Below are 27,909 nucleotides of genomic sequence, written 5' to 3'. Positions count from 1 at the left end.
ATCTCTACTAAAAATACAACAATCAGCTGGGCTTGGTGGTGCATGCCTGTACTCCCAGCTACTCAGGAGGCTGAGGCAGGGGAATCACTTGAGCCTAAGAGGTAGAGGTTGCAGTGAGCTGAGATAGTGCCACTGTACTCCAGTCTGGGTGACAGAGTGGCCACTGTACTCCAGTCTGGGTGACAGAGTGAGACCCTCTGTCAAAAAAAAAAATTTTTTTTTTCCTGTTCATAGTATGTTCATTGTTTCAGCAAGCAAGATGTCATATGAAAATATACAAAAAATTTAATACAATCTTTGCACCCTGCTCATCTGACAAAGGGCTAATATCCAGAATCTACAATGAACTCAAACAAATTTACAAGAAAAAAACAAACAACCCCATCAAAAAGTGGGCGAAGGACACGAACAGACACTTCTCAAAAGAAGACATTTATGCAGCCAAAAAACACATGAAAACATGCTCATCATCACTGGCCATCAGAGAAATGCAAATCAAAACCATAATGAGATACCATGTCACACCAGTTAGAATGACGATCATTAAAAAGTCAGGAAACAACAGGTGCTGGAGAGGATGTGGAGAAATAGGAACACTTTTACACTGTTGGTGGGACTGTAAACTAGTTCAACCATTGTGGAAGTCAGTGTGGCGATTCCTCACGGATCTAGAACTAGAAATACCATTTGACCCAGCCATCCCATTACTGGGTATGTACCCAAAGGACTATAAATCATGCTGCTATAAAGACACATGCACACGTATGTTTATTGCAGCACTATTCACAATAGCAAAGAGTTGGAACCAACCCAAATGTCCAACAACGATAGACTGGATTAAGAAAATGTGGCACATATACACCATGGAATACTATGCAGCCATAAAAAATGATGAGTTCATGTCCTTTGTAGGGACATGGATGAAACTGGAAATCATCATTCTCAGTAAACTATTGCAAGGTCAAAAAAACCAAACTCCACATGTTCTCACTCACAGGTAGGAATTGAACAATGAGAACACATGGACACAGGAAGGGGAACATCACACTCCGGGGACTGTTGTGAGGTGGGGGGAGGGTGGAGGGATAGCATTAGGAGATACACCTAATGCTAAATGATGAGTTAATGGGTGCAGCACACAAACATGGCACATGGATACATATGTAACAAACCCGCACATTGTGCACATGTACCCTAAAACTTAAAGTACAATAAAATAACCAAAAAAAAATTTAATACAATCTTATCTTTGAAAATTTAGTGATTTACCCTTTTTTTGGTGTATGTCTCTTTTTATTTGGTTTGGAGCTACATGCCTTGTTAAAATGAAAAGCATGTACCTCATTTTTCTGGGTATTTTGTATTTCTGATGTTTCATTGGGCATTCTTGTACCTTGGCCAAAGTGGAATATTTATGCAGGCAGAATTGAATTTAATAATATGCATTTCAATTGTTAAGGAAAAATAATTTTCAAGGCATTGGAATTGTATCATCGTTGCTACTGGTGTATCTACTAGTTGATTGTTGGTATTTCATTTTCTGAACATTGGATTCCTCAGGCAAACCTTCTCTTATACCTCTTATTTTTGTTTATATTGGTCCTGTAATTTTTTTACCTTAGAAAATGCAGCATCTTTGTATGTCATTTAGCAGGTATTTGACATATCTTGTCATTATTTTATTACTACTTTAACTCTGCTGTAGCAAAATTATATACTACCTTGTATATATTTACTATTTTTTTAAATAACTAACAATTTTAATTATAATTTATTATAGAACTCTGTATTATCATGTTCTCCTAAGTGGATGAAAAGTTTCTGGAGAGAAAGCATCATTACTTTTTTTTTCTGATCTGCTAGAGTTCTTATTGAACACAAAGTGTGTACATACTGCTTCCTTAATGAATGATTGGTAGATGGAGTGGAATTTTTACAACTGACGTTCTGCAGGTTGATTTCAGTTCATTATTTCAACTTAATGGGAAATTTTTAAAACATATTAAGTGACTATGAAAGTAACTTAACTTTGAATAGCTTTTCAGGTCAGCATTTTAAATTTTGCAGTGCAGAATTGCTTCTCTTGCACAAAGTAGTGTGGCTTCATTTGTTAATAAACATTTCATTAATTCTTTTGGGGAAGTGTTTGATTAAAAATAAATTTTTTTCTAAGACATGTAACATTCCCAGCTTCTCCCTAATAAGAAAATTATTCATGATAGTTCTGTAGTTTGAAGATTCTTGATGCATATAACATTTCCAACTTCTTTCTAATAAGATAATCATTCTTGATTGTTCTGAAGTTTGAAGATTATTGATAATTTGACTTCATTTTCACTTCATTGTACTTTATAGGCAGGAACATGTTTGATTTAGTGCTATATCAGAAGCCTTTGAAGAAGTCTGACAATCTTTTTAGGCTTTTGTTTCATAATTGATATTAAGTTGTAGCCATAAAGAGGCCACCAATTGATTAATCTTTCTGATCAGTAAGGTAATTTAAAGATACTCTTTTAGCTGTGTGACCTTGCTTCACTGCTGCCTGCTGGAGATGGTTGCCAATTTTGCAGGTAACTAAGTGCTATCAGACACTACCCTTGTAGGAGCACAGCCTCCTAAATTGTGATACCTTGATAACAAATGACTTTTAATCTGGATTAATTTTGTTGCTTGCTTCATTCAAATGTTGGAGAGGCCAGCACATGGGAATCTAACAGAATAGTACTAGAATTTTGAAACTATCAAAGTTCCATTTCTGACAGCCACTAGCTGAGCTTTCTGCTGAGTGATTCAGTGTATGTAGTTCAGCTCCAGGCCCTTTCCATCAGGAGAAGAACTGGCAGAGAATCTGCTAAGCATGATTATCCCAATGTCCTTCCTATATTAAACCCTCTTTTTTCTCCCCCTGTGGGGGAATAAGATAACTGACTTGGGATCCTTGGAGGCCAATCATAACCCCAGTTCTCTAACACCAAGTGGGTATTCAACAATTCAGTACAATTCAAACACCATCTATCTAGGGTTAGTGTCAGATCCCACAGGTTCGTGGGCTCAGTCTCACAAAATTGCCCCCACTTCAGATGCCAGTCACAAGTCCTGAGTCACCTATACTTTTGACCAGCCAGTTATAAATCAAGGTTTCCCATGATACCATGCCTCAGGTTTGATAATTTGCTATAATGGGTCACAGAAATCAGAAAAATATTTTATTTACCTTTACTGGTTTAGTACAAAAGATAGAACTTAGGAACAGCCAAATGAGAGAGGACACATAGGGAAAGGTATGGGGGCAGGGGAACAAGACTTCAATGCCCTTCTGTGGACACGCCACCTTTTAGCACCATGATGTGTTCACCAAGCAGGAAGCTGTTCACATCTCCTTGTTCAAGGGTTTTGTTTTTTGAGACAGGGTTTCACTGTCACCCAGGTTGGAGTGCAGGTAGCACAATCATAGCTCACTGTAACGTCAAAGTCCTGGGCTCAAGTGATCCTCCTTCCTAATCCTCCTGATATGGTTTGGCCGTTTCCCCACCTAAATCTGATCTTGAATTCCCACATGTTGTGGGAGAGACCCAGTGGGAGGTAACTGAATCATGGGGACAGTTCTTTTTCATGCTTTTCTCATGATAGTGGATAAATCTCATGAGATCTGATGGTTTTATAAGGTGGCGGGGTTGGGGGGGGTGGTCCCTGTACAAGCTCTGTCTCATTGCCTGCTGCCATCCATGTAAGACATGAATTGCTCCTCCATGCCTTCCGCCATGATTATGAGACCTCCTCAGCCATGTGGAACTGTAAGTCCATTAAACTGTTTTTTTCTGTATAAATTACTGAATCTCAGGTATGTCTTTATCAGCAGCGTGAAAATGGACTTATAAACCTCCCAATTCAAATTTTTATAGAGCTCAATCTCCTAGTCTGGGTGCATGGGAGGAATGGAGGGCAGGGAGGAGGGTCTGAAAATCCCAGCCTACTAATCACTTGGTGTTTCTGGTGACCAGCTCCATCCTGAGACTGTCTAGAGGCCCCACTGTAAGTCACTTCATTATTATAAACTCAGGTGTAATTGAAAGCTGTTCCTTATGAGTAACAAAAACATTCCTATCACTCAGGAAATTTCAAGGGTTTTGCCAACTCTATGTGAGGAGCAGGGGACAAAGTTCAAACATATTTCTTATAATATCACACACACTCATCTTTGGTTGTTAAATTTTATTTATTTATATTATATATTATGGTTGTTTATATTTATGGGGTACAAAGTGATATTATAATTTTGAATGCAATGCAGAATGGTTAAATTAAGCTAATTAACATATCTATCCCCTCAAGTATTTAACATTGTTTATTTGTGGCAATATTGTACAGTACTCAATTGTTAGCTATGTTCAGCATGCTGTACAATTGATCTAAAATAAAAAAGTCAGACATATTTCTCATATATAACTGAGGCTTTATACTCTTTTGACTGTTGTATTAGCCTGTTTTCACACTGCTATGAGGAACTGCCTAAGAATAGGTAAATTATAAGGAAAAGAGGTTTAATTGACCCACAGTTCTGCATGGCTGTGGAGGCCTCAAGAAACTTACAATCATGGCAGAAGGAAAAGCAGGCAGGCACATCTTACATGGTGGCAGGTGAGAGAGAAGAATGAAATGGGAACTGTCAAACTATTAAAACCATCAGCTCTTGTGATAACTCACTCCGTTATTATGAGAACAGCATGGGGGAAGTCGTCCCTGTGATGCAATCACCTCCCACCAGGTCCCAGGTCAACATCTGGGGATTACAATTCGAGATGAGATTTGGGTGGGGACACAGCAAACCATATCAACTGCCCATCCTCCCTACCACCCAGCCTCTGGTAACCACCATTCTACTCTCTGCTTCTGTGAGTTCAATTAATTTAGATTTTACATATAAGTGAGAACTGTGGCATTTGTCTTTCTGTGCGTTGCTTATTTCACTTAGGGTAATGTCCAATTCCGTCTGTGATGTCACAAATTACAAAGTTATTTTTATTTTTTAAAGTCTGAATAGTGTTCCATTGTGTGTAGATGAATTTTTTGGTATTCATTTATCCTCTGATAGACATTTAGGTTTATTCCATAACTTGACTATTGTCTAGTGCTGCAGTGAATATGAGACTACAGATGTCTCTTCCACATTCTGATTTTAAAACTTTCAGGTAAATACTCAGAAGTGGGATTGCTGGATCATATGGTAATTCTCTTTTTAGTTTTTTGAGGATCCTCCATACTGTTTCCCATAATGGTTATGCTAATTTATATTCCTACCAACAGGGTACAAAGGTTCCTTTTTCTCCACCTTCTTGCAAATGTTTGTTGTTTTCGTTGATAGTGGCCATTCTCACAGATAGGTGATATCTAATTGTGATTTTAATTTCTATCTCCCTAATGATTAGTGATGGTGAGCATTTTTTCAAGTATCTATCGGTTATTCAGATGTATTCTTTTGACAAATACCTATTCAGGTCAATAGCTCACGTTTTTATTGGATTTTCTGTTTTGTTTCTATAGAGCTGTTTGATTTCCTCTTATACTTTGGATATCAGCCCTTTATCAGATATATGGACTGCAGATATTTTCTTCATTCTGTAGGTTGTCCTTTTACTCTGCTAATTGTTTCCTTTGATGTGCAGAAGCTTCCTAGTTTGATATAATCTCATTTGTCTATCTTTGCTTTTGTTTCCTATGCTTTTAATGTCAAATCCATTTTAAGGTCAAATAACAAAAAAGTTATGAAAGCACAGAACCTAATGGTATAAGTAATACTGATCAATATTCAGAATAGTTTAGGACGGTAATGGTGGTGTGTAGAGTAATTTTATTCTTAGTACAAGGGTTAAAGGACAAAATTATTAATTGCAACCACAGCTACAATAAACTTTCAAAGGATATCCTTTGAATATATATATATATTATAATATGATGTAATTTAGACATTAGAAACACAAGATGGCTGGGTAAAAGTGTTGAGTTGTATTTAATCAATGTTAAGCTGCTATCAGGTTAAAATAGACAGAAGTGTAAGATATTCTTTGTAAGCCTCATGGTAGCCAAAAAGCAAAAATCTATAGGAGATTCACAAAAAATAAAATTAAATTCAAAAGATTCAAGACATACCACTACAGGAAACTATCAAACCACAAAGGAAAATTGCAAGAGATGAAGAAGGAAACAAAATATCTTCAAGAAAAAAAGACCCAACAATAGAAAATAATTAACAAAATGGCGAGAAAGTTAGTCCTTTCCTTACTTATCAATAATTATATTGAGAGTAAATGGATTATATTCTCCTATAAAAGACAAGGAGTAAATGAATGGACACAGACACACACACAAGACCTAACTACATGCTACCTACAAGGAACTCAAACTTCACTTTTGAGGACACACAGACTGAAAGTGAAGAAATGGAAAAAGATATTCTACACAAATGGAAACCAAAAATCAGCAGGAGTAGCAATACTTACAGCAGAAAATACTTTAAGTCAAAAGCTGTAAAAACAAGAAAATGAAGGCATTATATAATGATAAAGTAGTCAGTTTGCCAAGAGGCTGTAACAATTATAAATACATATGTAGCCAACAATGGAGCATCTAAATATATAAAGCAAACATTAAAGGGTGTACAGAGATAGACTGTAATACAATAACAGTAGAGAACTTCAATGCACCACTTTCAATAATGGACAGATAATGTAGTCAGAAAATTAATAAGGCAATGTTAGACTTAAGCAACACTTTAAATGAAATGAACCATAACAGACATATACAGAGTATTCCATCTTAACACCAACAGGATACACAATCTTCTCAAATGTACACAGATCATTTCTGGGATAGATTGTATGTTAGTTAACAAAGCACATCTTAGGAAGTTGAAGAAGACTGAAATCATGTCACATATCTTTTCTGACCACAATTGTATGAAACTAGAAATCAATTACGGGAAGAATTTCAGAAAATTCAGAAGTATACTGAAATTAATAACATGCTCCTGAACAACCAATAGGTCAATTGAGAAATTAAAAGGGAAATTAAAAAATATCATTAGACAAACAGAAATGAAAACACAGTATGCCAAAATTTATGGGATGTTGTAAAAGTTTTGCTTGTCTGGGAAAGTTTTTCCTTCTTATTTTTGAAAGACATCTTTGCTGGGTAAAGTATTCTTGGTTGGCAGCATTTTTTTACGCCCCATCTCTTGAGCAGTTTGAATATATCAGCCCACTCTCTCCTGGTCTGGGGTTTCTGCTAAGAAGTTTACTGTTAGTTTTATTGGGACCCTTTTGTGTGTGATTTCTTTATTATCTTTTGTTGTTTTCAGAATTTTTTCTTTCTCTTTAATTTTTGATAGTTTGATAATTACATGTTATCATCAACTCCTCTTTGGTTTGAATTTGGTTGGAGATCTCCTTTCTTCATGTACCTGGATGTTGGCTTCCTTCTGATTAGGGAACTTTTCATTTGTTGTTTCTTTAAATATGCATCTGCCTACTTTGTTTTTCTTCTACTTAATTCCTGTTATGTATAGGTTAGGTCTCTTGATGGTGCTCCATAATCCCCATAGGCTCCCCACCCCTCCCTTTCCCTCCTCTCCCATTCCCTCTGCTTCCCTCCCCTCCCCTCTCCTCCCCTTCCCTCTACTCCCCTCTCCTCCACTTCCCTCCACTCCGCTCTCCTCCCCTCTCTTCCTCTCCCCTCTCCACTCCTCTCCCCTCTCCTCCCCTCCCCTCTCCTCCCCTCTTCTTTCCTTTCCTCTTCTTCTTTTCTTTTTTTCTTTGCTCCTCTGACTAATTTCAAATGTCCATCTAGAAGCTCACTGATTCTTTCTTCAGCTTCCTCAAGGCAGCTGTTCAAGCTTTCTATTTCATTTTCAGTTTAGTTGTTGTATTCTTCATCTCCTGGATATCAATTTTTTAATTGTTTCTATTTCTTTGTCAAACTTTTCATTTTGTTCATGTATTGTTTTCAAAATTTAATTTTCTATTTATATATTCTTGCAGTTAACTTTTTTTTTTCGAAAAGAGTCGAGATTTCACTCTATCTCCCCGGCTGTAGACTGGAGTGCAGTGACAAAATCATAGTTCACCATAGCTTTGAATTCCTGGGCACAAGGGATCCTCCTGCTTCAACCTCCTGAGTTGCTGGAACTACAGTTGTGAGCCACCATGCGCTGCCCATTTAACTTTTTAATAAGGATTATTCTGAAATCTTTTTTTTTTTTTTTACCGTTTTATGGATTCCATTTTCTTTGGGATTCATTGTTGGAGCTTTATTTGTTTCTTTTGGAGGTGTCGTGATTTCCTGAGTCTTTGTAATCCTGTGTCCTTGTGTTGGTGTTTGCACATTTGTGGAGACAACCACTTTTTCCAGCTTTTACAGGTGTTCGTTGGCAGGGATAGAACTTAACTATTTATTCTAGCCTATACTTCTGGAGGGGCCAGCTAGTAATAACCCTTAGCAGACACAACTTGCTTTTAGGTTCTGTAGAAAGCTGGCCTGCTACCTTTGCTCTGAATTTTTTTTGGGTAGCTACATAGGTTCTCTTATCTGACAGGACCACTGTCTGAGCTCTGCAATTAGGCTGAGCTGCTGAATAGACACAGAAATTTCCTCTAATCAGCCACAGGGTGTATTCCTTTATTTGAGTTCAGCAGTTGGACAGGGTTGCAGGAGGGTCCTTGAGATTAAGTGGATTGGGATGGAAGGACCAATTTTTACGCTCAGTAGAAATGCTTATTAGAAATGCCCAGTGGGGTAGGAAAGTAGGCTTTGAGGCTAGGGACCACTCTGGTTAAACTCCCTCCTATGTCAAAACAAGTGCCTGCTTGTTGTCAAAATCTGCTGAGGATCTGTCGTGGGGTGGAGTCTGGCAAGCCTGTCCCAGTTGCTCAGACTGGCTAGTCTTCTAGTAGTTCTCTATGTAGACAGGATTACTCCTGGACTGCAGCAGAGAGAGGCTGTAGCTAAGCAGAGGCCCTTCAGGATCTGCTGTGGATTGGAGGCTAACAAGTCTGTCCCAGTGCACAGATCATGAATCTCCTAGCAGATCTTTGTACTTGCAGGATAGTTCTCAAATTGCAATGAGAGGGGCTAGAGCAGAGACTGGGCCCCTTCACAATCTGCTGTGGGACAGGAGCTGGCAAGTCTATTCCGGTATTACTAAGTTGGATGCTTCTTTCCGCAGTTCCCTGTCCAGGCAAGATAGTTCCCAGCAAGAGGATTGGAGCTGAGACTGAGCCCTTCCAGGATCTGCTGTGGGATGGAGGCAGACACACCTGTCGCAGTGGTTCAGACTTACACTAATCCCCGAAGTTCTTTGCATAGGTGGGATAGTTCCCTTACTGTGGCAGAGAGGGGTTGGAGCTGAGACTGAGCCCTGTCAGGATCTATTGTGGGATGGAGGCTGGTAAGCCTGCCTTGGTGACTCAGATATGTGAGTCTCCCAGCAGTTTTCTACATGGGCAGGATATTTCCAGGGCTGCAGGACAGAAGTGCTGTAGCCAAGAAAGGTCCCCCTTGGGATCTGCTGTGGGATAGAGGGTGGCAATCCTGTCCCAGTGGCTCAGATGGGTGTTTCTCTGGGTTTTTGTGTGAGCAGTAATAAGCGGGGACCACAGATGAGGGGGGCTGGAGCTGAATTATAGGGTAACTTTTGGGTCCACTGCCAAGACTGATGTTGGTGGGCTGACTGGCCTTTGTGGTGCACTTGGGTGTGTAATTCCTCTAGGACCCCTTGGCAGATGGTTTTGGTTGCAAAAGCCAAAGGGGGCTGAAGCCAAGCCGTTTGGGGAACAGGATTATTTCTGTGTTTGAACCCAGGAGCCCAATCTGTGTATCTAGGTGCAAGTTTGTACCCTCAAAATGACCTTCCTAAATCTTGGGCTCCACTGGGGTTTTACAGCCTCCTACCTGAATCCCAAGACTCCTACAGCAAGATTTTTGTTTGTGGATGGGTGCAGAATTCTTATTGTAGGTGTACACATATAATTTTGGAAACCTTATACTCAGTGTTTTGAAAAAAAACATGAGCCAACTTTTCAAAGCCAGTTGACTTCTGTATAAAAATTGGGATTTGTCAGTTTCTTGAATAATCCGAATGACAGAACACTAAGGACCAATACTTACCCATAACAATCTGCTTTGCAGTGAGTAATGGCTACCACCTTTATATGGTTCTTGTAGTTTCTAGTTTCCCACAGTCCCACTCGTCATACAATGAATGCATATGGCCTCACTCCTGATCTGCATGGCCCCTGGAAGTATTAGAACTTGTATCCTTACGAGAGAGAATAGAGCTTGACTTAAATTTTAGGTATAAATTTTAGTCCACTTTGAGAATGTATAACCCCAGGGTTATACTCAGAACAGAGTCTTGCTTATACTTTGGAACTTCCTCCTGCTGCTGTTGTCCAAAATGTATTCAGAGATGTGGTCAGAAATGACTTAGACTGAGAAATTGAAGCATGGGAAATAAATATGTAATTACTCATCCAATTAGGAATGAAAGTCCTTATGTGCTATTTATAACTGTTACTATTATATGAACTGTATGAAATTGTCATTTTTATAGGTTAAAAATTGTGAAATGTTGGTAATTTTATATAGTTCCTAAATAGTTTTGTATTGCTGAATTTGAGGATATGTTAGAGGTTTTCTTTTTGTTTTTCCTCAGACTAAGTTGCTCAGTCCTATCACTTGTTGTCTTGTTTGCCATTAAGAAATAGGCAGATAAATGGGTGCGGTTTTAAGAAAATGATGGGTTTGTGAGTGGGGAGAAAAAGTACATTGTTTATAAGTCTTATTCCTTTTTCATACAAGTGCTTTTAGTTACATTTCAGTTCTGAAAAACACTTTTTTTTTAAAGTAGAAAAGACTGTATATAAGCTTAATTGGTGATGTTTCATAGGAACACCCTCACTCTTTTGGAATTGAAATATGAGAGGTGTCAAAAATTTTGAGGCTTAAGAAATCATAATTACTAAGTTCTTGTTGAAAAAGGCTGCTGCTTAGTTAATGCTGTTTCAGGTACTATCTTATCTCTTCTCTTCAGTTCTGTTAAGTGTCATTCTCACATGAAACTGCAATTAGAACTAAAGTGTTCTTGTGACAGTCTAGAAAGTTTCCAGAATGATAAGTGTACTCTCATCCTTTCTGCCAAGTTTATTTGTAATCAAGAGTGGCCGTTTGATGAATATGAAGGAAGTTATAGTCTCGGAACTTAGGGTCCGATTTTAAGAGCACTTTGGAGCTAGGTATTAAATAGTATGTGGGAAATTTGTTCATGCATTAGGTCATTTTATTGCTTTTTAATACCCACTTTATAGGGTTAGAGTAGGAAAGGAGAGGAAGTGAAATTTACGTTTATCACTGAAACTAATGATTATTAATGGTGTTTGTAAAAGATAAGCAGAGGAAATGAGAGGTAATATGATATTTGGAATGGCAGCAACTGGCATTCCACAGTCATGAGAGGTAATTAAGAATGGACTGTGACCTCAACCAAGAGGCCTTATTTTTTAGACTTATTTTATAGTACTAATGCTCTATTCCTAAAGCATCAGATTAATTTAATGTCCCCCTTATACATCAGCTGTATATTACAAGTTTTTGAATAAGATTATGTTAGCAGTTATAACTGTATTTTACTACCTTTTGGTGACTAAACATCATGGTTTGCCTGGAATTGAGAGATTTTCTAGGTCTTGGGACTTTGTTTGAAAATTAGGAAAATTCCAGGAATACTTGGACAGGTGGTTACCTTACTTTCAAAATTATTAAAATGGAGTTAATTCCCACATGATTAGAAGGGTATTTAGTAATCCTGTGAATTCTTTACACTTAATGTTTAGAAAAAAGCTAACTTGAAAATATTATTTTAGGAAAGCACTTTTTATGTAGAAGTGTTGCTGGGTATTTTTGTTTTAATTGCTTTGGAAATTTAAAGGCAAATTGACTTTGTGGTAATTTTTTCAAAAAAAAATCTTAATTTACCCTTTGGTAACACTAACCAGCAAGTTGGCAGGCTATTAATAATGAAAATGCTAGCAATAAATTATTCAGTAAAAAATATCTTTAATGTGGGGAGTGGGTATTCTGATAAAAAAGGAAAATGCAAATAGTCAGTGCTTTTAAAAAATACTAAACAAGAAATAATCCTTTTGTTTGCACTCAGTTTTCCTAAATTGTTGTGTGATTGTCTGAGAAGTGAATAGCCTAGTGGTAGTTTCATAAACCTTTCTTTCCTTTTTTCTAGTAATTATATATGTTCCCGCCTTTGAATTTTTATAATGTGATAAGACTTTAAAACAATCTGTGGCCACACTTTTGGTTTGCAATTTAAATTTTCTCTTTTAAGAATAAAAATAATAAGGTCAAACAAAATAATGTAACCAGGAAACTAATTACAGACTATTAACAGCATATGCTGTGTGCTAATCTTTATTCTGAACTCACTTTAGGTATCAGCCTACTTTTCTCAACAAGGGGGCACTTAAGTTAATTGCTTCATTAGAAACATGCATTTAGCACTTTCTGATCTGTAAGTACAACTCTTTGGCAGAGCTGCAGAAGTTTGAACACCTGCAGCCCAAGCAGCTTAAAAAGAAGTCATAATTTACTATAAAGGAAAATAAAAAAAGCTCAAGTTCAAAATGGTGTTATCAATGATATAGTGTTGTAACTAACTTGAGCTGACCTAAGAGAGAGAGTTGGCTTCTGCACTGCTCCTTATCAGCATCCAAAAGGGCATACAAAATTCTTTGTAAACTAATTTAAAAAGTGTCTTGTTTATTCAGAAGCAACTGTGAATGGTATTTGTTCAGACCTTAGATCACATCAATTGCATACCAGCCAACAGCTTATTTCTCTTCTAAGAGAGAGGCCAAGTATCAAAGACACAAAGTACTAAAGATAAGCTTCTCAATTCTCAACTGTTCTGAACTCTCAATAAAGCTACTGATGTACAAATTGGGGTGGGACCCAACTGTTTCCACCTGCAGGCTTGTCTTAGATCCTTGGCTCTGGCTGGGAGAGGTGCTGATACTAATGTGACCTTTAGTGCCCTTAGAAAACAAAACACAGGCTTTCTTATAGCCCTAATCAATCAGTCCCTCTGAAGAGGATTCCACCCCCTTTCAAGTAGTCTTGGGGCAAAAAACTATGGCTGACTATTGCCATTTACAGGGCTGGTGAAAGCAAAGAGATTGTTCATTTGCTCTTACTGAATCTTTTTTTTTTTTTTTTTTTTTTTTGAGACGGAGTCTCGCTCTGTCGCCCAGGCTGGAGTGCAGTGGTGCAATCTCGGCTCACTGCAAGCTCTGTCTCCTGGGTTCATGCCATTCTCCTGCCTCAGCCTCTCCGAGTAGCTGGGACTACAGGCGCCCGCCACCACGCCCGGCTAATTTTTTTGTATTTTTAGTAGAGACAGGGTTTCACCGTGGTCTCGATCTCCTGACCTCGTGATCCACCCGCCTCGGCCTCCCAAAGTGCTGGGATTACAAGCGTGAGCCACTGCGCCCAGCCACTGAATCTTAAAAGACATTCCAAGTCATCTTTCTTTCTGTTTCCATGGGTGATTCTTATTAGATGTTTTGTATTTGATATTTTATAAGAGGGTGATCTCAGTAAGTAAAAGAATGAAGTGCTTTCAAACCTCATTCAAATAGTATGGTATTAGGAAATTAAGACTTATTTGACATAAAGAACATTTCTGAGACTGCTGAGGCACAAACAAGATACTTATAGGATACTGTGTTGTCACTTATGGGCTATTAATGTTAATTGCTTAAATGTGGTTCACAGGTATTCTCCAAACGTTCAAATGTGAGTTTACTAAATAATAGAATCTTTAAAATAAAATCATATAATTTTTGTCATGAATACTTAGAATTAGAAAATTGGAAAATATTTGAAACATGAATAATTCAAAGATGTTCTTAAAACTGATCCCCAGATGTCTTTTTAACATCATTGAGATTAAAGCCCTTTATATTATTGTGAAAGTAGAAGGGGTCACTGACAGGCATCTGGAATATTGAATTTTAAACAAAATTTTCTCTGTAATTAGAAATTTGTCACTTGGTTCAAATATGGCTTTAAAAAAAGCAATGAAACCAATTGCTATTTCACAGTAATTATAAGTGCTGTATTTTCCTTTCACAAAATTATATTAATGGTAACAATAGCCATGGTTCTTAAGGTAAGTTTAAGAAAAAATAATCTGCAGAAGTATGTGTGCATCTGTGTATGTTTGTATGGAAATACTATAGAGGCAAAAAATGCTATGCCACAAGTAGTTCATACACGCTCCCATGCACCCCACCCCCAAAATTGTGGGTTTTGAGCCAATTAGAATTATGTAAGCCTTGAACTATATGTCTTTTTCAATGATTGGCACAGAAAAACAGTAACAGATTTTCCAGTAATTTTCAAATTTAAGGATTACAGAGCATGTGAGTAATTTACTGCACATTAAGTGTATTGACTAATTGATCTAAAAGAAAATATTCACAAATGGATAAAGCATTTCAGAATTAAGCACATCTAGGCAAAGGACCTTATTGTAGGAAAAAATTTTGACTAAATAGAATATTTAAAAATTATTTTTTCAGTGATTATGATATCAAACCTACAAACTTAAATATATCTAAAATTTTTACATGCCTAATTGATGGGGCTATGAGGATTACTTTATAATGCTTTTTTAAAGGATCATCTAGTAAGAGATTCATGCTATGTGATTAAGTAATAGTTGTAATGTTTTCATGTTGGAAGTTTGTGCTTTGTTCCTGATTCTGACTTTTTGTAATGTTTTCTCTTTGCATATTTGTAATTTTTATGTTATTTCTCTAGTTTTGTTTATTAGCTTCTATGGTATAAACATCTTTTAATGAAGCTCACAAAATCAATTTTACAGTATCAGGTGTTACAGTATTAGAACAAATAGAGGTATTTGCTTGAACTAAGTAATATGTGTCATTTTACAGTCTGATAAATTTGAAGTCAATCTGGGCAAGATTCTAGAGTGATTTACCAGAAGAATTGCTTTTGGATTAAAAGGAAAAGAACCTATCATTGTTATAAATAAGAGTAGGATCACTAACAGTTTTAATTTCTTTTTTATTGTTGTTGTTCTTTTAAATAGCATTGATAGACTGGTAGAGTAGATAGATTTTGCCAAGGATTCTCCTTACATTCTTGTGACTTGGAAATATAAGTGGTGTTCCCACGTAGTGTTGATGATTGATGTCTACTTGAGGGTGTTTCTAATGGCAGACTCTACAGGTCTATGCCTGAGCTTGTCTTGCTCAACATTTTATGTGCATGACTTGAATACTTAGAAGAAGAAGTTTATCAGATTTCTAGATGACAAGGTCAGAGAGATAATAAACGTGTTGGGTCACAGGAACAGAATCACTATTCAATGTAACCTTAACAAGCCAATATAAAACATAAAGTTGAACCTCAGCAAACACATCAGACAACATCAACAAAAATTACAAAGGATAGAGTAAAAGTGACTTAGTAATAACATACGTAGAAAAACAACTAAACAAGGTTTAGTTGATATTAAACTCAAATAGGAATTTTTAGAATGATGTAGCTGCCAAAAACATAACAAAGTACCCTCAACACAACCCCTATCACTCTCACTATCACTAAAAACAATAATTAAAACTGAATGTGATATTTCCTTGGAATTATAGAAGTGCACTATTTAGGATGAAGTAATAGTCTTTGTCTATTTTTTAATTGTTTATAGAACAACTAGACTACCAGTTGGGACTCAGTGAACTATGAGTGGCAGAGATTAACTGTAGAGAATTTTGTGGAGATTAATCAAACTAGTGAGGGTATCAGAAATCATCTTATAAGAACTGTTTTGACTGCAAGCATATAGTCTTAAGAAGAGGCCTGTCGTGCGTAAGAGGATTTGTACTTAATCTGTATGGACCCTACTGGTATTACTAGGAAAAATGGGTAGAATTCATGGGTGACAGATTTGAAATAATTTTAAATAAATCCAAGGACAAGTATTTGTGGAAAGCCTTCTTTGGGACAGGCATAGACTTTTCAAATCCTTGGCAGACATATCCAGAAGTCAGCAATAGGGCATAGGAGATCAGAGTTGGAAACTTTTTTCTTGTAACTTGATCCAGAATCAGAACTGGCTATTTTGTTTCCCACACATCTCATATGATTGCAGAATATAAGCTTGGTTAACTACCATTTGATGGGAGACTGGAAATAAAAGTCTTAGTTTTGTTTTAGAGTAGTCTTAAAACAACAGCTCCTTATCTGGCAATGCTGTCACACGGCAGAAGCTCCCTAAGCATACCTCTTTTGTGGTCCAACGCTGTTTCTTTATCTGGTAACTTTAGAAGTCTGGTTTTCCTTAACTTCAGATCTACTAGACTTCCACATTCCTATTGACAAGCAAAGTGCTGTGCTAAGAAGAGCAGGTGGTGGATTTGAGTCCTTGCACCACCACTTAGTGTGTGATCTTGAGTATTAAACTTTACCTCTGTTTTTTTATTCATACAGTAAGGATCGTGTTAGTTGCTATATTCATAGGGTTCCAGTAAAGATAGAGCTGATATATATATATATATATGTCAACATATTTCCATTAATGATAGTACTTAATGGATTGTTATTTAGTCACTAAGAATGCTAGGTGTAAAACTCTGTGCCACCATGAAAAAAGCTATTTATAAGATTTATTTAAACATGAGTGTCTGTGGATAAAGACAGAGGGAAATGTTCAGATAATCATTGTTTTGGGAAGGGCAAGATTAGGTTTTTAAAATTTTTATATTATGTGGATGTCTGTTTGTTCAAGTAATGAAGTTCTTGTGCTGTTGCAAAGTACTTAACAAATGGATGATGATGATGATCTTAGATCTGACTCCCTTCTAACTCTTCCAGTATTACATTGTGTACCCCTAATTCTTATTTTCTTCTTTATTGTATGAAGTAAAAAACTGGCTAACATGAAAACCATGGAAAATGTTTGCAAGAATATGCAGTAATCAGAATTCTCATACATCAATTGTAAACTGGTACAACCCTTTTAGAAAAATATTTGCTGTGTAGTACCAAAACTGAATATATCCATATCCTCCGATCCAACAATTGTACTCTTAGGTATATACTCAACAGAAATGCATGTGTATTTGCTAGAGTGTTTCTGGCAGCACTATTTGTAATAGTCAAAATCTAGAAAGTACCCAGATGCCTACCACTAGTAGAAGGGATAAATAACCTGTCTTGTACTCATATAATAGACTACTATACTGCCCTGAAAATCATCTGTCACTGTAACACATAGTGTGGATGAATCTTTCAAACATAATGTTAAGCAAAAGAAACCAGACACAAAATAGAACATGCTGTATGATTATATTTACATAAAGTACAGAAATATTCAAAGCCCTCATCTCTGTTAGAAGATAGGATAGTGGTTATTTGGAGAGGCCAGTGGCTGGAGAGGAGGGAGTGTGAGAATGGATTTTGGGGTAGTAATGTTCTGCTTCTTGATCTAGGTACTACTTACAGGGATTTGTTCAATTGTAAAACTCATTGAGTTGTACTTTTGTACTTTTGATATATGTACTTTTCTGTCTATATATAATACTTAAATACAAAACTTAAAGAATGCAGAAACATTTATTGGCCTCAGGCTGTGATAATCTGATGCAGCTCATCTATATTACAGAGTGCCCCTGTCTCAGTGGATAGGGTGTTTCAGTCACTAAGCCTGGGCATCTCTGTCTTAGACAAGGCATGACTGGATACTGCCAGCTGTTGGGTTCTGAGATTTTTTTTTCCCCCATTGAATTATGCTTATTCAACTTTTTCATTCCATGCGTTGTCTCCAGACAGAGACTAAGATACTTGGTCAATTTTATCCTTTCTAATTACTGTAATATTTCAGTAGTGAGATCAGTTCCAGGTCATTCCCACATGTTCTTGCAACCATTTCTTTTGTGGTAGAAAAAGAGCCTATTGAATCTGGGGGAAAAGAAGTGGTAAAATTTACTCTGCATATTGTTGAAATGATAATTTTTTGTTTTTTTTTTAGTAGAGACGGGGTTTCACCATGTTGGCCAGACTGGTCTTGAACTCTTGACCTCAGGCAGTCTGCCCGTCTTGGCCTCCCAAAGTGCTGGGATTACCGGTGTGAGCCACCGTGCCCAGCCGAGATGATAATTTTTATCTTCATTACTTGGACAAATCATTTTCCATTTATGGTCCTCGGCTTTTCTCATCTGTAAAAATTGTGAATTAATATTGAAGAAAACTATGAATTTACTGAATGTATTATTTACTGAATTTAATGGTTGAATCTAATGGTTGAACCTATTTTTAGTTGTTTAGTTTTTTAGTTTTGCATATTTTCTTATTTCCTTTGTGTTTGTGTAGCTGAGAGGCCAGTATAGAAAACATTATTTGAGTTACATTTTCTTTTAAAAATATTAATTGTATTCTCCCGTTACAGGTATCAAGAAATGGAGAGAAAAATAAGTAGAATCCATCTTGCTTCTGAACCCAATATAACTCATTTTCTACAAATATCTTGGGAGAAAACACTGGAATCTGGTTTTGTTATTACACTTACTGATGGTCATTCAGCATGGACTGGGACAGGTAATATTAAAAACAAAGTTTTTAAAAGTAAAATTTAAGTGTGCTATTCTTCAGTCCTCAGGGATACTTTTCCAATAGATATTGGGTAAAACTGATATTAATTTTACTTGCTATTGCTGTCAAATTTATATACAGGTTTGTAATATTTAATGCCACTTTCTATATTAATAGTAATAGAAAAACAAACATGTGTCCTAGAAAATTCTGGTTACCATTTGAATCTTAGTAACTTGGATTTGTTCAGAGTTTTAAAATGATCTCTTTATAGAAAATATAAATAGTACTTTCTAAATATATCTTTTCTCAGGACCCCAGGGAAGAAGTCTGGGGCAGATGAAGGAGATTGGTTAGGTAAATGGGTGTGTGTTGCCTTGGGCAATAGGGTAGTGGTGGGTTATTTATTTATTTATTTTCCCCAATGAACATGTATTACATTTGTAACAAAACAGGACCAGAGCCTAAAAATTTGTAATGCAAGGTTCACACCCACATTTAGGATCTTGGCTGTGATTTTAGGAAATAGATTTTTTTTAACTCTTTGGTGATAATATTTTAAAAATGCTAATGACCCTCAAATCATGTATGGAACATGGTGAATATAAAGAAAAAATATTTAGCCTTATATTTTCCTTATATACGAAGTTTTAATACTCTTCTAAAGTATCTTATTGAAAGATTTAAAGAACTATTTTTATAATTATGCAAAAGTCTTTTCTAGAGTTATGTTGTGAATAATGTTTTCTGTAAGATAATTTCTATGTGTTAATTTACATACTATTTATATCTTCAATTAACTTTAGAAATATTTCTCTAGAATTTGTTACCATGATTATTATATCATCTTTAAAATTACAATACATTGTAAAATTTTGTTTCTTTCTTGAGCATTATGAATTATGTTATACAACACAGTCAAATTGAATTTATACTTACAGAGTTTCAAAAAAATTGTCTTTTTTGACACAGAACAGGTAATGTTGATGTAGGGATTCCTGTAAAATAAAGAATTTTCAGGGGTAATATTTGCAGTACTTATTATGATATCTATTTAAGCTACACATTTCTCTGTAAGAGAAATCAGAAATCAGGTTGGTTGTTGCAGTTCAAGAGTAGAAGATTTGTCAGCTTAGTTTTATGTATGCCAGAGAGATTATATCCAGAAGACAATATTTCTTATTTTAGGATGAAGGGTGTATAAGGCTAAAGACAAGGGCAATAGATTAATGCTGGTCATCTGGGTGAGAAGAGCAGTTCTAACAACACAGCTTGGAAGCAAGTCCTAGGGGAAGTGGTTGCTTGTATGTAAGGAATACTGTATTTATAACTTCAGATATTTCTAATTGGCAAATGGCATATTCTGTATACTAAGTTATTGTCAGACAGATGACCTTAAGATGTTTCAGGAGCCTTAATTATCAAAGGAAGAAGCTGAATTCTAATCTAGTCCATAAGCCTCATTCACCAAGTTAAAAATCAATGATAATATATTATTTGAAACTTTTTAATCATCAAGTATTGGGGGGAAAAAGGACACTCCATTAACTCTTATCTCTTTAATTTAGCCAGAAATGTAAGTTAACCTTACATTTATGGAACATTTCGTTTATATCATACAATTGTGCTGGCATCATTCTTAATAATATTAACACGAATTATCATTTCACTAGATGGTACTGATCTATACTAAGGGTAAGAGACACATTTGGTTTGTCAACACTCTATGCAATTATCTAGACCAGTACCTATGAAATACATTCTCAATGAATACTTTTTTGATTGAAAGAATGAAAGGATGTCTCAAATGTATAAAACTGGTCTGCGAAAAAAGAAAATAAATTGTTCATTTTAGAGTTAGCATGTTTTTGAATGAAAACTCCAGTTTTACATTTACTTATTGTTGACATTTGTCATAACTGCAGTATATTCTACCATTTATTTTTTAGCTAATGGAATTTAGTGTGACAAAAATGTGATATCAAACTTATGTATTCTCTGGTGGATTGTTACCATTTTGGCTTCCTATACCAAACAAGCTTTAAAACAGAAAATTTTATAGTGCACTATGTGGTCATCTTATTTTCAAAAATATCTAATAATGTTTAAATCTCTCATGTGTTTTATGCCTTCATTCATTTCTGTTTTCTTGTTTACATATCAGGGACAAAATAGGAAATCAAATAATAGAACACTGTGCCCATGTTTAGTTAAGTCTTATTCCGTAAATGTGATCTGGTACTTTACCTGTAGACAATAACATCACTAAGGACATTGAAATAATTAAATAATTGAAACATGGAAATGGATTTCCTTCCTATACCTCATCCTGTTTTTTTTTTTTTTGTTCAACATTTTGATTGCTGCAACCTTCAATTTGGACAATTTTTTTTCTCTTTTCATTTGAGTGAAATTAAAAGGATGTAAGTTTCCTTTTAATCTCCCCCACACTAAACTCACTGATTTCCATTAGCAATGTTTTATCTAATGAATGTTTTTGAGGTCCAATTATCTAATTATCATGTGGTCTATCATCACATGATCACAAAAAATATTACAGGGGGTTATATCACAGGCTTAAGTCACAAAGTGGGTTAATGATCGATGACTGACTTTCATAAGAATTCCTATTGGCAGTAGGAAACTTATATCACCCATCTCTGGAGTAGTTTGAAGTTTATTAAAGAGTAAATTAAACCTTACTAATTGTTTTATTATCCACTAATTAGATCCACTTATAATTATCTTGAGTGTAAATATTTTTTGACCTATGTGGAAATAGTGACAGAACTCAGTGGAAAGAGGATTTTCATAAATCAAGCAGTGAAATGGGTTTATGATGCAATACCAACTAGAATCCTAATGGTATGATAAGACTGTATGTCTTCTGAGCTCCAGTACAAGCTTAGGATGTGTGCAGGCTTTTGGCTAGTTATATGTAGGTATCTGAAGGAAAAAAATCTTCTTTCATCACTTACATCTTCATCTACCTATAAACACTGCAAAAGTGATGCTTTCAGTGTTATTTCAAGTCTCAATCTGACTCCTACCAGTCTGAGAATGGTTCCTTGTTTTTTGGTCATGTTGGCCTGCTCATGTTTTATGCCTTATTATGTGGTTCAGTTGCATTCTTGCTGAATTTTATTATTTCCATTGCCTTTATTCTTGGTCACTGAAGTTTTAGAGCATCGCGTGCTTACAGCTATACTTTTTCCAGATGTTCTTGGCACAGAATTAAAAACTGGTGACCAGGTTGGTTTTTCAGGATTGAAGCCCTATGTAGGCAGTCAGATTTCCACGTTTACTTTTATAAGAATTTTTCAAGTACATTTTTGAACAAATACCTGTTTTACATAATTAATTTCCTTTCATATGTTTTTTTCTCCTTCAAAAATTAAACATTCCATAATAATCAGCACAGTATTTATTGGGAGAGGAAAATAAGAGGATATCTAGGATGATAACTGACAAGATATCTAAAATGTTGTCTAAGATATTAGCACTTGAATTTGAGCTCCATAGGCTAGCATTTTTGGAATGAATGAATGATTACATATTTTCAGACAGGTATCTTTTAATTTTAATGAAATTTAGAATACTTTTAACTAGATGCTTTTTAAATAGATGTTCTCTATTTTCTTTTGTGTTTTCTTCAAGTTTTTCTATGGCTGCATTAAAGATGGCACCTACAAATTTATTTCCTATTTCTCTGTGAAATAACTGTTCTTCTTAGGTATTGGTGAGTTAAAGTTAGGTAGTTACTTTTTAACATAATGCAAACACAAAATATGAAATTATTCCTTAAATAGGAAGCATTTATCTTCTTACTTTTTTTTTTTAGAAGAGCTGCTAGGGCATTTGAAAGATCAATAGGTTTGATAGTGATGATCATGTTAAATGTGTCTGCTTCTAATAGAGAAAATGTGAAAGTGTTTTAGAAGCTGTTAATATATGAATATAAGCTATTTTTATTCTTACCTCCTTTCAAAGGTTGTGTGAAGTATGAGAATCATATTTTATTATCAAAACTTGTTATCAAAAATTGATCGTATAAAATATATTGGTACCTTGCAAGACTCCCTTTTTCATTAACTGTTATGGCTCTTCCAGACCCTTGATAGCATAGAGACCAAAGGTGTGAAAATGTGTCTTCCATTTTAGGGATTCTTGAATCATGATTTCCTTATATTCTGTAATATTTTATACTAATGTTGTTTTTCAAAATTATGGATGGAAATAATTTATCCAATGTTTCATGTCTCTGCTTCACCTCAAAATAAAACATCCAGAGAGGTATGAGTATTAATCCCAGCCTCACCAGTTACCTACTACATCACCCTAGACCACTACTTGATCTCTGTGAGCCTCAGTTTTCTCTTTTGCAAAATGAAAATAATATGTTTTTTATTTTTTTATAAGGAATTAAAATAGATAAGTGTAATGCATAAGTATGAAATTATATGACCATATGGGACTTTTATCATTACTGTGATAGCCTAAATTAACACAGGAAACCATCCAACCACACACACATTCCAACAAATACGAGATTGAATCTTGTAATTTTAAAAACAAACAAATATGCAGATCCATTGCCACTTTTGAGTGTAAGAAAGGGAAAACCTCAGACACCATGTTTGAAGAGGTATTTCAAAACCAGAGTAATTGATGGGAATTAAAGCTTACTTGTAGAGTCATGGAATATCTGAACTAGATATACTTCTAGATGACAGTGAGTGTAATGTTTGAGTTTGGTGGAATGTTGAGCCTTCAGACCTCTTAGGGAATTGGAGTTGAGCTCTCAGTATAAAGAAAGGAACCTGGAAAATATATGCTGTTAATTAAATAATCTTTTAAAAAAACTACTACTCTCTGTCCGGAGGATGCAGCATAAAAATAGAACAATCCCTAAGGACTATGAGTGAATAAAAGTCTCAAGAAAAATCCGAACCCTAAACCTGTGTTATGTGTGGATGGGAGGTTTAAAATGGAACACTTTGCCTCAAGTGTAAAAATCAAGGTGAGAAATTAACTTTCAAAACTAGTCCCAAACTGATGAAACTTGTAATGACCCCCAGAAAGGCAAACCAGCAACCTTCATTTAAGATCACTTCTTCCCAGAGCACTTGTCACTTTGGCTAGAGGCGAGCTGTACTACTCAAATGTTACAAAGCATGAAAGGAAAACAAGTAAAACAAGAATTTTTCCACAGATAGAAGAAACATAATTTATACCCCAGGAGCCACATACAAATACAGAAATGAAAGAGATCTTCAAATACGTTTATTTAAATATTTAAAAGAAGGGTAGGATAAGAACAGGATATAATGACAAAGGAACAAAGATAATATCTAGAATTGAAAATATAATTATTGAAACAAAAATCTCAATGATAGATAAAACATCAGCTTTAAAAATACCTAGATAAGAGAATTGGAAGTGATTTCTAGTATAGTATGTGTTGCAGAGGAGATGCTCGGTACATTTTAGTTTCCTTCCCATTCTTTCCTTATCATCTCCTTTCATCCATATTTTCTGTTGTTGGCACATGATATGAGAATAGTGAGCTCCACTTTTGCTTTTATTTTACTCTGCCCATATGAGTGAGAAACACAGTATAGGCTATTGAATCTTTGATGCAAGGAAGAAAGATGTTATAAAATACTGAGCTTATTATTCATTATAGGAAATTATCTGGCTTTGACCTAAGAGCAGTTACACAAAGTGGGAGTTTCTGTAATAATTTACAGTGCATTTCATCTGAGGACAGAGAAAGAATGTCAAGGGTTTAATGTATTTCACATGAGATGTGGAGTCTAAATTAATGCATTTCTCAAAAATTGCTAGTTCAGTAAAAAGGAATAATTTGATTTAAAAATGTGTAGCATAGGGATTGATTTTACTTGTTTAAATTTCTGTTACATGTGATAAATTAGTACTAACAGATAAACTAATATTTTCTCATGTGTAGTCATTTAGTTTTCATTTTAAAACTTTTGTTAATATTTCCCATAGTTTCTGAATCAGAGATTTCCCAAGAAGCTGATGACATGGCAATGGAAAAAGGGAAATATGTTGGTGAACTGAGAAAAGCATTGTTGTCAGGAGCAGGACCAGCTGATGTATACACGTTTAATTTTTCTAAAGAGTCTTGTTATTTCTTCTTTGAGAAAAACCTGAAAGATGTCTCAGTAAGTAAAACTTTCCAAAATGTTACATAGTAAAATGTCAGAGCACTTATTGAGGAATTATATTTAAATTTAAGTAACTACTATATTATTCCCAGAACACCTCAGAAGCAAAAGCTTGAAAAGTACTTGGTTTCCGAATTGGAAGAATACTTCAAAGCTAAAGTCATTAAATAGATTAATGAATCATGAAAAATAATTATTGGAAAATGTATTTAGTTTTTAATGCTTGAAAAATTTTAAAGTATTACAGAGTTAATTATACAAAAGAGTAATCTTGAAAAAGGTGAGATCAGAAGTTTTAGGCCATTGTGACAGGTCTTATTGAAATAAGTTTTGTGAAATATTGATTTTAAGAAATAAAATAATATATCTTTGAATATAGAATACTTATGACTTATTTTCTACTTTACTAGAGTATATTTGAAATTTAAAAATATATAGTAAGGATTAAGGATACTTTATATTGTCAGATTTAAAAATATTAAAATAGAAATAACTTGAAGCCTAAGCTTTGCAGACAAGAGTATCTGCTACTTACTCTGCTCAGTTCCTGCACGAATTCAGATCAAGGCAGGTGGTTTATTTATTAAAGTCTTGCACTAATTATTTGTATATTTTATCTAAGTTTAATAGATACTGAATTTGTTTTTTTAACCAGTGGTTTTCAGTCATATATGAGATCTATCATTTCTGAAGGAGAGGGAAGGAAATGTTTGCTACATTAAGTTAACAGACATCTATTGAGAATTTGTTTTAGTGCTCAGCTGAGTGTAGAAATTCTTTTAAAACAACCTTTTAAATTCGGAATAATTAAAGAGATTTTATTAATTAGAGAAACATTTGTAGAAACAAATGGAATCATTATAAATATATATTATCGTGTAGGGAATAATACAGAGAAACTAACCTTAGTAATTTATATTTAAAATAAACATACTTTTTCTAAGTAGCTACCAATTTATATGTTTCAATATGCTGAATTTCTTTTTTTTTTTTTTAAGTTCTTTTTTTTTTTATTATTATACTTTAGGTTTTAGGGTACATGTGCACAATGTGCAGGTTTGTTACATATGTATCCATGTGCCATGTTGATTTCCTGCACCCATTAACTCGTCATTTAGCATTAGGTATATCTCCTAATGCTGTCCCTCCCCCCTCCCCCAACCCCACAACAGTCCCTGGAGTGTGATGTTCCCCTTCCTGTGTCCATGAGTTCTCATTGTTCAATTCCCACCTATGAGTGAGAACAAGCGGTGTTTGGTTTTTTGTCCTTGCGATAGTTTACTGAGAATGATGTTTTCCAGTTTCATCCATGTCCCTACAAAGGACATGAACTCATCATTTTTTATGGCTGCATAGTATTCCATGGTGTATATATGCCACATTTTCTTAATCCAGTCTATCATTGTTGGACATTTGGGTTGGTTCCAAGTCTTTGCTATTGTAAATAGTGCCGCAATAAACATACATGTGCATGTGTCTTTATAGCAGCATGATTTATAGTCCTTTGGGTATATACCCAGTAATGGGATGGCTGGGTCAAATGGTATTTCTAGTTCGAGATCCCTGAGGAATTGCCACACTGACTTCCACAATGGTTGAACTAGTTTACAGTCCCACCAACTTGTAAAAGTGTTCCTATTTCTCCACATCCTCTCCAGCACCTGTTGTTTCCTGATTTTTTAATGATGGCCATTCTAAGTGGTGTGAGATGGTATCTCACTGTGGTTTTGATTTGCATTTCTCTGATGGCCAGTGAAGATGAGCATTTTTTCATGTGTTTTTTGGCTGCATAAATGTCTTCTTTTGAGAAGTGTCTGTTCATGTCCTTTGCCCACTTTTTGATGGGGTTGTTTGTTTTTTTTCTTGTAAATTTGTTTGAGTTCATAGTAGATTCTGGATATTAGCTCTTTGTCAGAAGAGTAGGTTGCAAAAATTTTCTCCCGTTCTGTAGGTTGCCTGTTCACTCTGATGGTAGTTTCTTTTGCTGTGCAGAAGCTCTTTAGTTTAATTAGATCCCATTTGTCAATTTTGGCTTTTGTTGCCATTGCTTTTGGTGTTTTAGACATGAAGTCCTTGCCCACGCCTATGTCCTGAATGGTATTGCCTAGGTTTTCTTGTAGGATTTTAATGGTTTTAGGTCTAACATATAAGTCTTTAATCCATCTTGAATTAATTTTTGTATAAAGTGTAAGGAAGGGATCCAGTTTCAGCTTTCTACATATGGCTAGCCAGTTTTCCCAGCACCATTTATTAAATAGGGAATCCTTTCCCCATTTCTTGTTTTTGTCAGGTTTGTCAAAGATCAGATAGTTGTAGCTATGCGGCGTCATTTCTGAGGGCTCTGTTCTGTTCCATTGATCTATGTCTCTGTTGTGGTACCAGTACCATGCTGTTTTGGTTACTGTAGCCTTGTAGTATAGTTTAAAGTCAGGTAGCGTGATGCCTCCAGCTTTGTTCTTTTGGCTTAGGATTGACTTGGCGATGCGGGCTCTTTTTTGGTTCCATATGAACTTTAAAGTAGTTTTTTCCAATTCTGTGAAGAAAGTCATTGGTAGCTTGATGGGGATGGCATTGAATCTATAAATTACTTTGGGCAGTATGGCCATTTTCACGATATTGATTCTTCCAACCCATGAGCATGGAATGTTCTTCCATTTGTTTGTATCCTCTTTTATTTCATTGAGCAGTGGTTTGTAGTTCTCCTTGAAGAGGTCCTTCACATCCCTTATAAGTTGGAGTCCTAGGTATTTTATTCTCTTTGAAGCAATTGTGAATGGGAGTTCACTCGTGATTTGGCTCTCTGTCTGTCTGTGATTGGTGTACCAGAATGCTTGTGATTTTTGTACATTGATTTTGTATCCTGAGACTTTGCTGAAGTTGCTAACCAGCTTAAGGAGATTTTGGGCTGAGACAGTGGGGTTTTCTAGATATACAATCATGTCATCTGCAAACAGGGACAATTTGACTTCCTCTTTTCCTAATTGAATACCCTTTATTTCCTTCTCCTGCCTGATTGCTCTGGCCAGAACTTCCAGCACTA

General features: G+C 35.4%; 1 protein-coding gene across 3 annotated transcripts in view; it reads left to right on the top strand.

Moving 5' to 3' along the window:
* Positions 1-27,909, top strand: part of XRCC4 (X-ray repair cross complementing 4) — a 330,523-nt gene that overhangs the window by 10,031 nt on the left and 292,583 nt on the right. For 2 of the 3 annotated variants that reach the window (XM_032156912.2, XM_058440741.1), the window contains exons 2-3: positions 18,533-18,681; positions 24,691-24,866. In XM_032156912.2, the coding sequence (XP_032012803.1) occupies positions 18,543-18,681; positions 24,691-24,866 (315 nt within the window). In that variant the 5' untranslated portion in view covers positions 18,533-18,542. Of the gene's footprint in view, positions 1-9,303; positions 9,358-18,532; positions 18,682-24,690; positions 24,867-27,909 lie in introns of those variants that run through there. The other variant, XM_058440742.1, reaches the window with a different exon arrangement.

This window comes from Hylobates moloch, unplaced genomic scaffold, assembly GCF_009828535.3.
Source record: "Hylobates moloch isolate HMO894 unplaced genomic scaffold, HMol_V3 SCAFFOLD_6, whole genome shotgun sequence".
NCBI lineage: Eukaryota > Metazoa > Chordata > Mammalia > Primates > Hylobatidae > Hylobates > Hylobates moloch.
The sequence above is the reverse complement of the archived record's forward strand: the minus strand, read 5'-3'. Positions and strand labels throughout refer to the sequence as shown.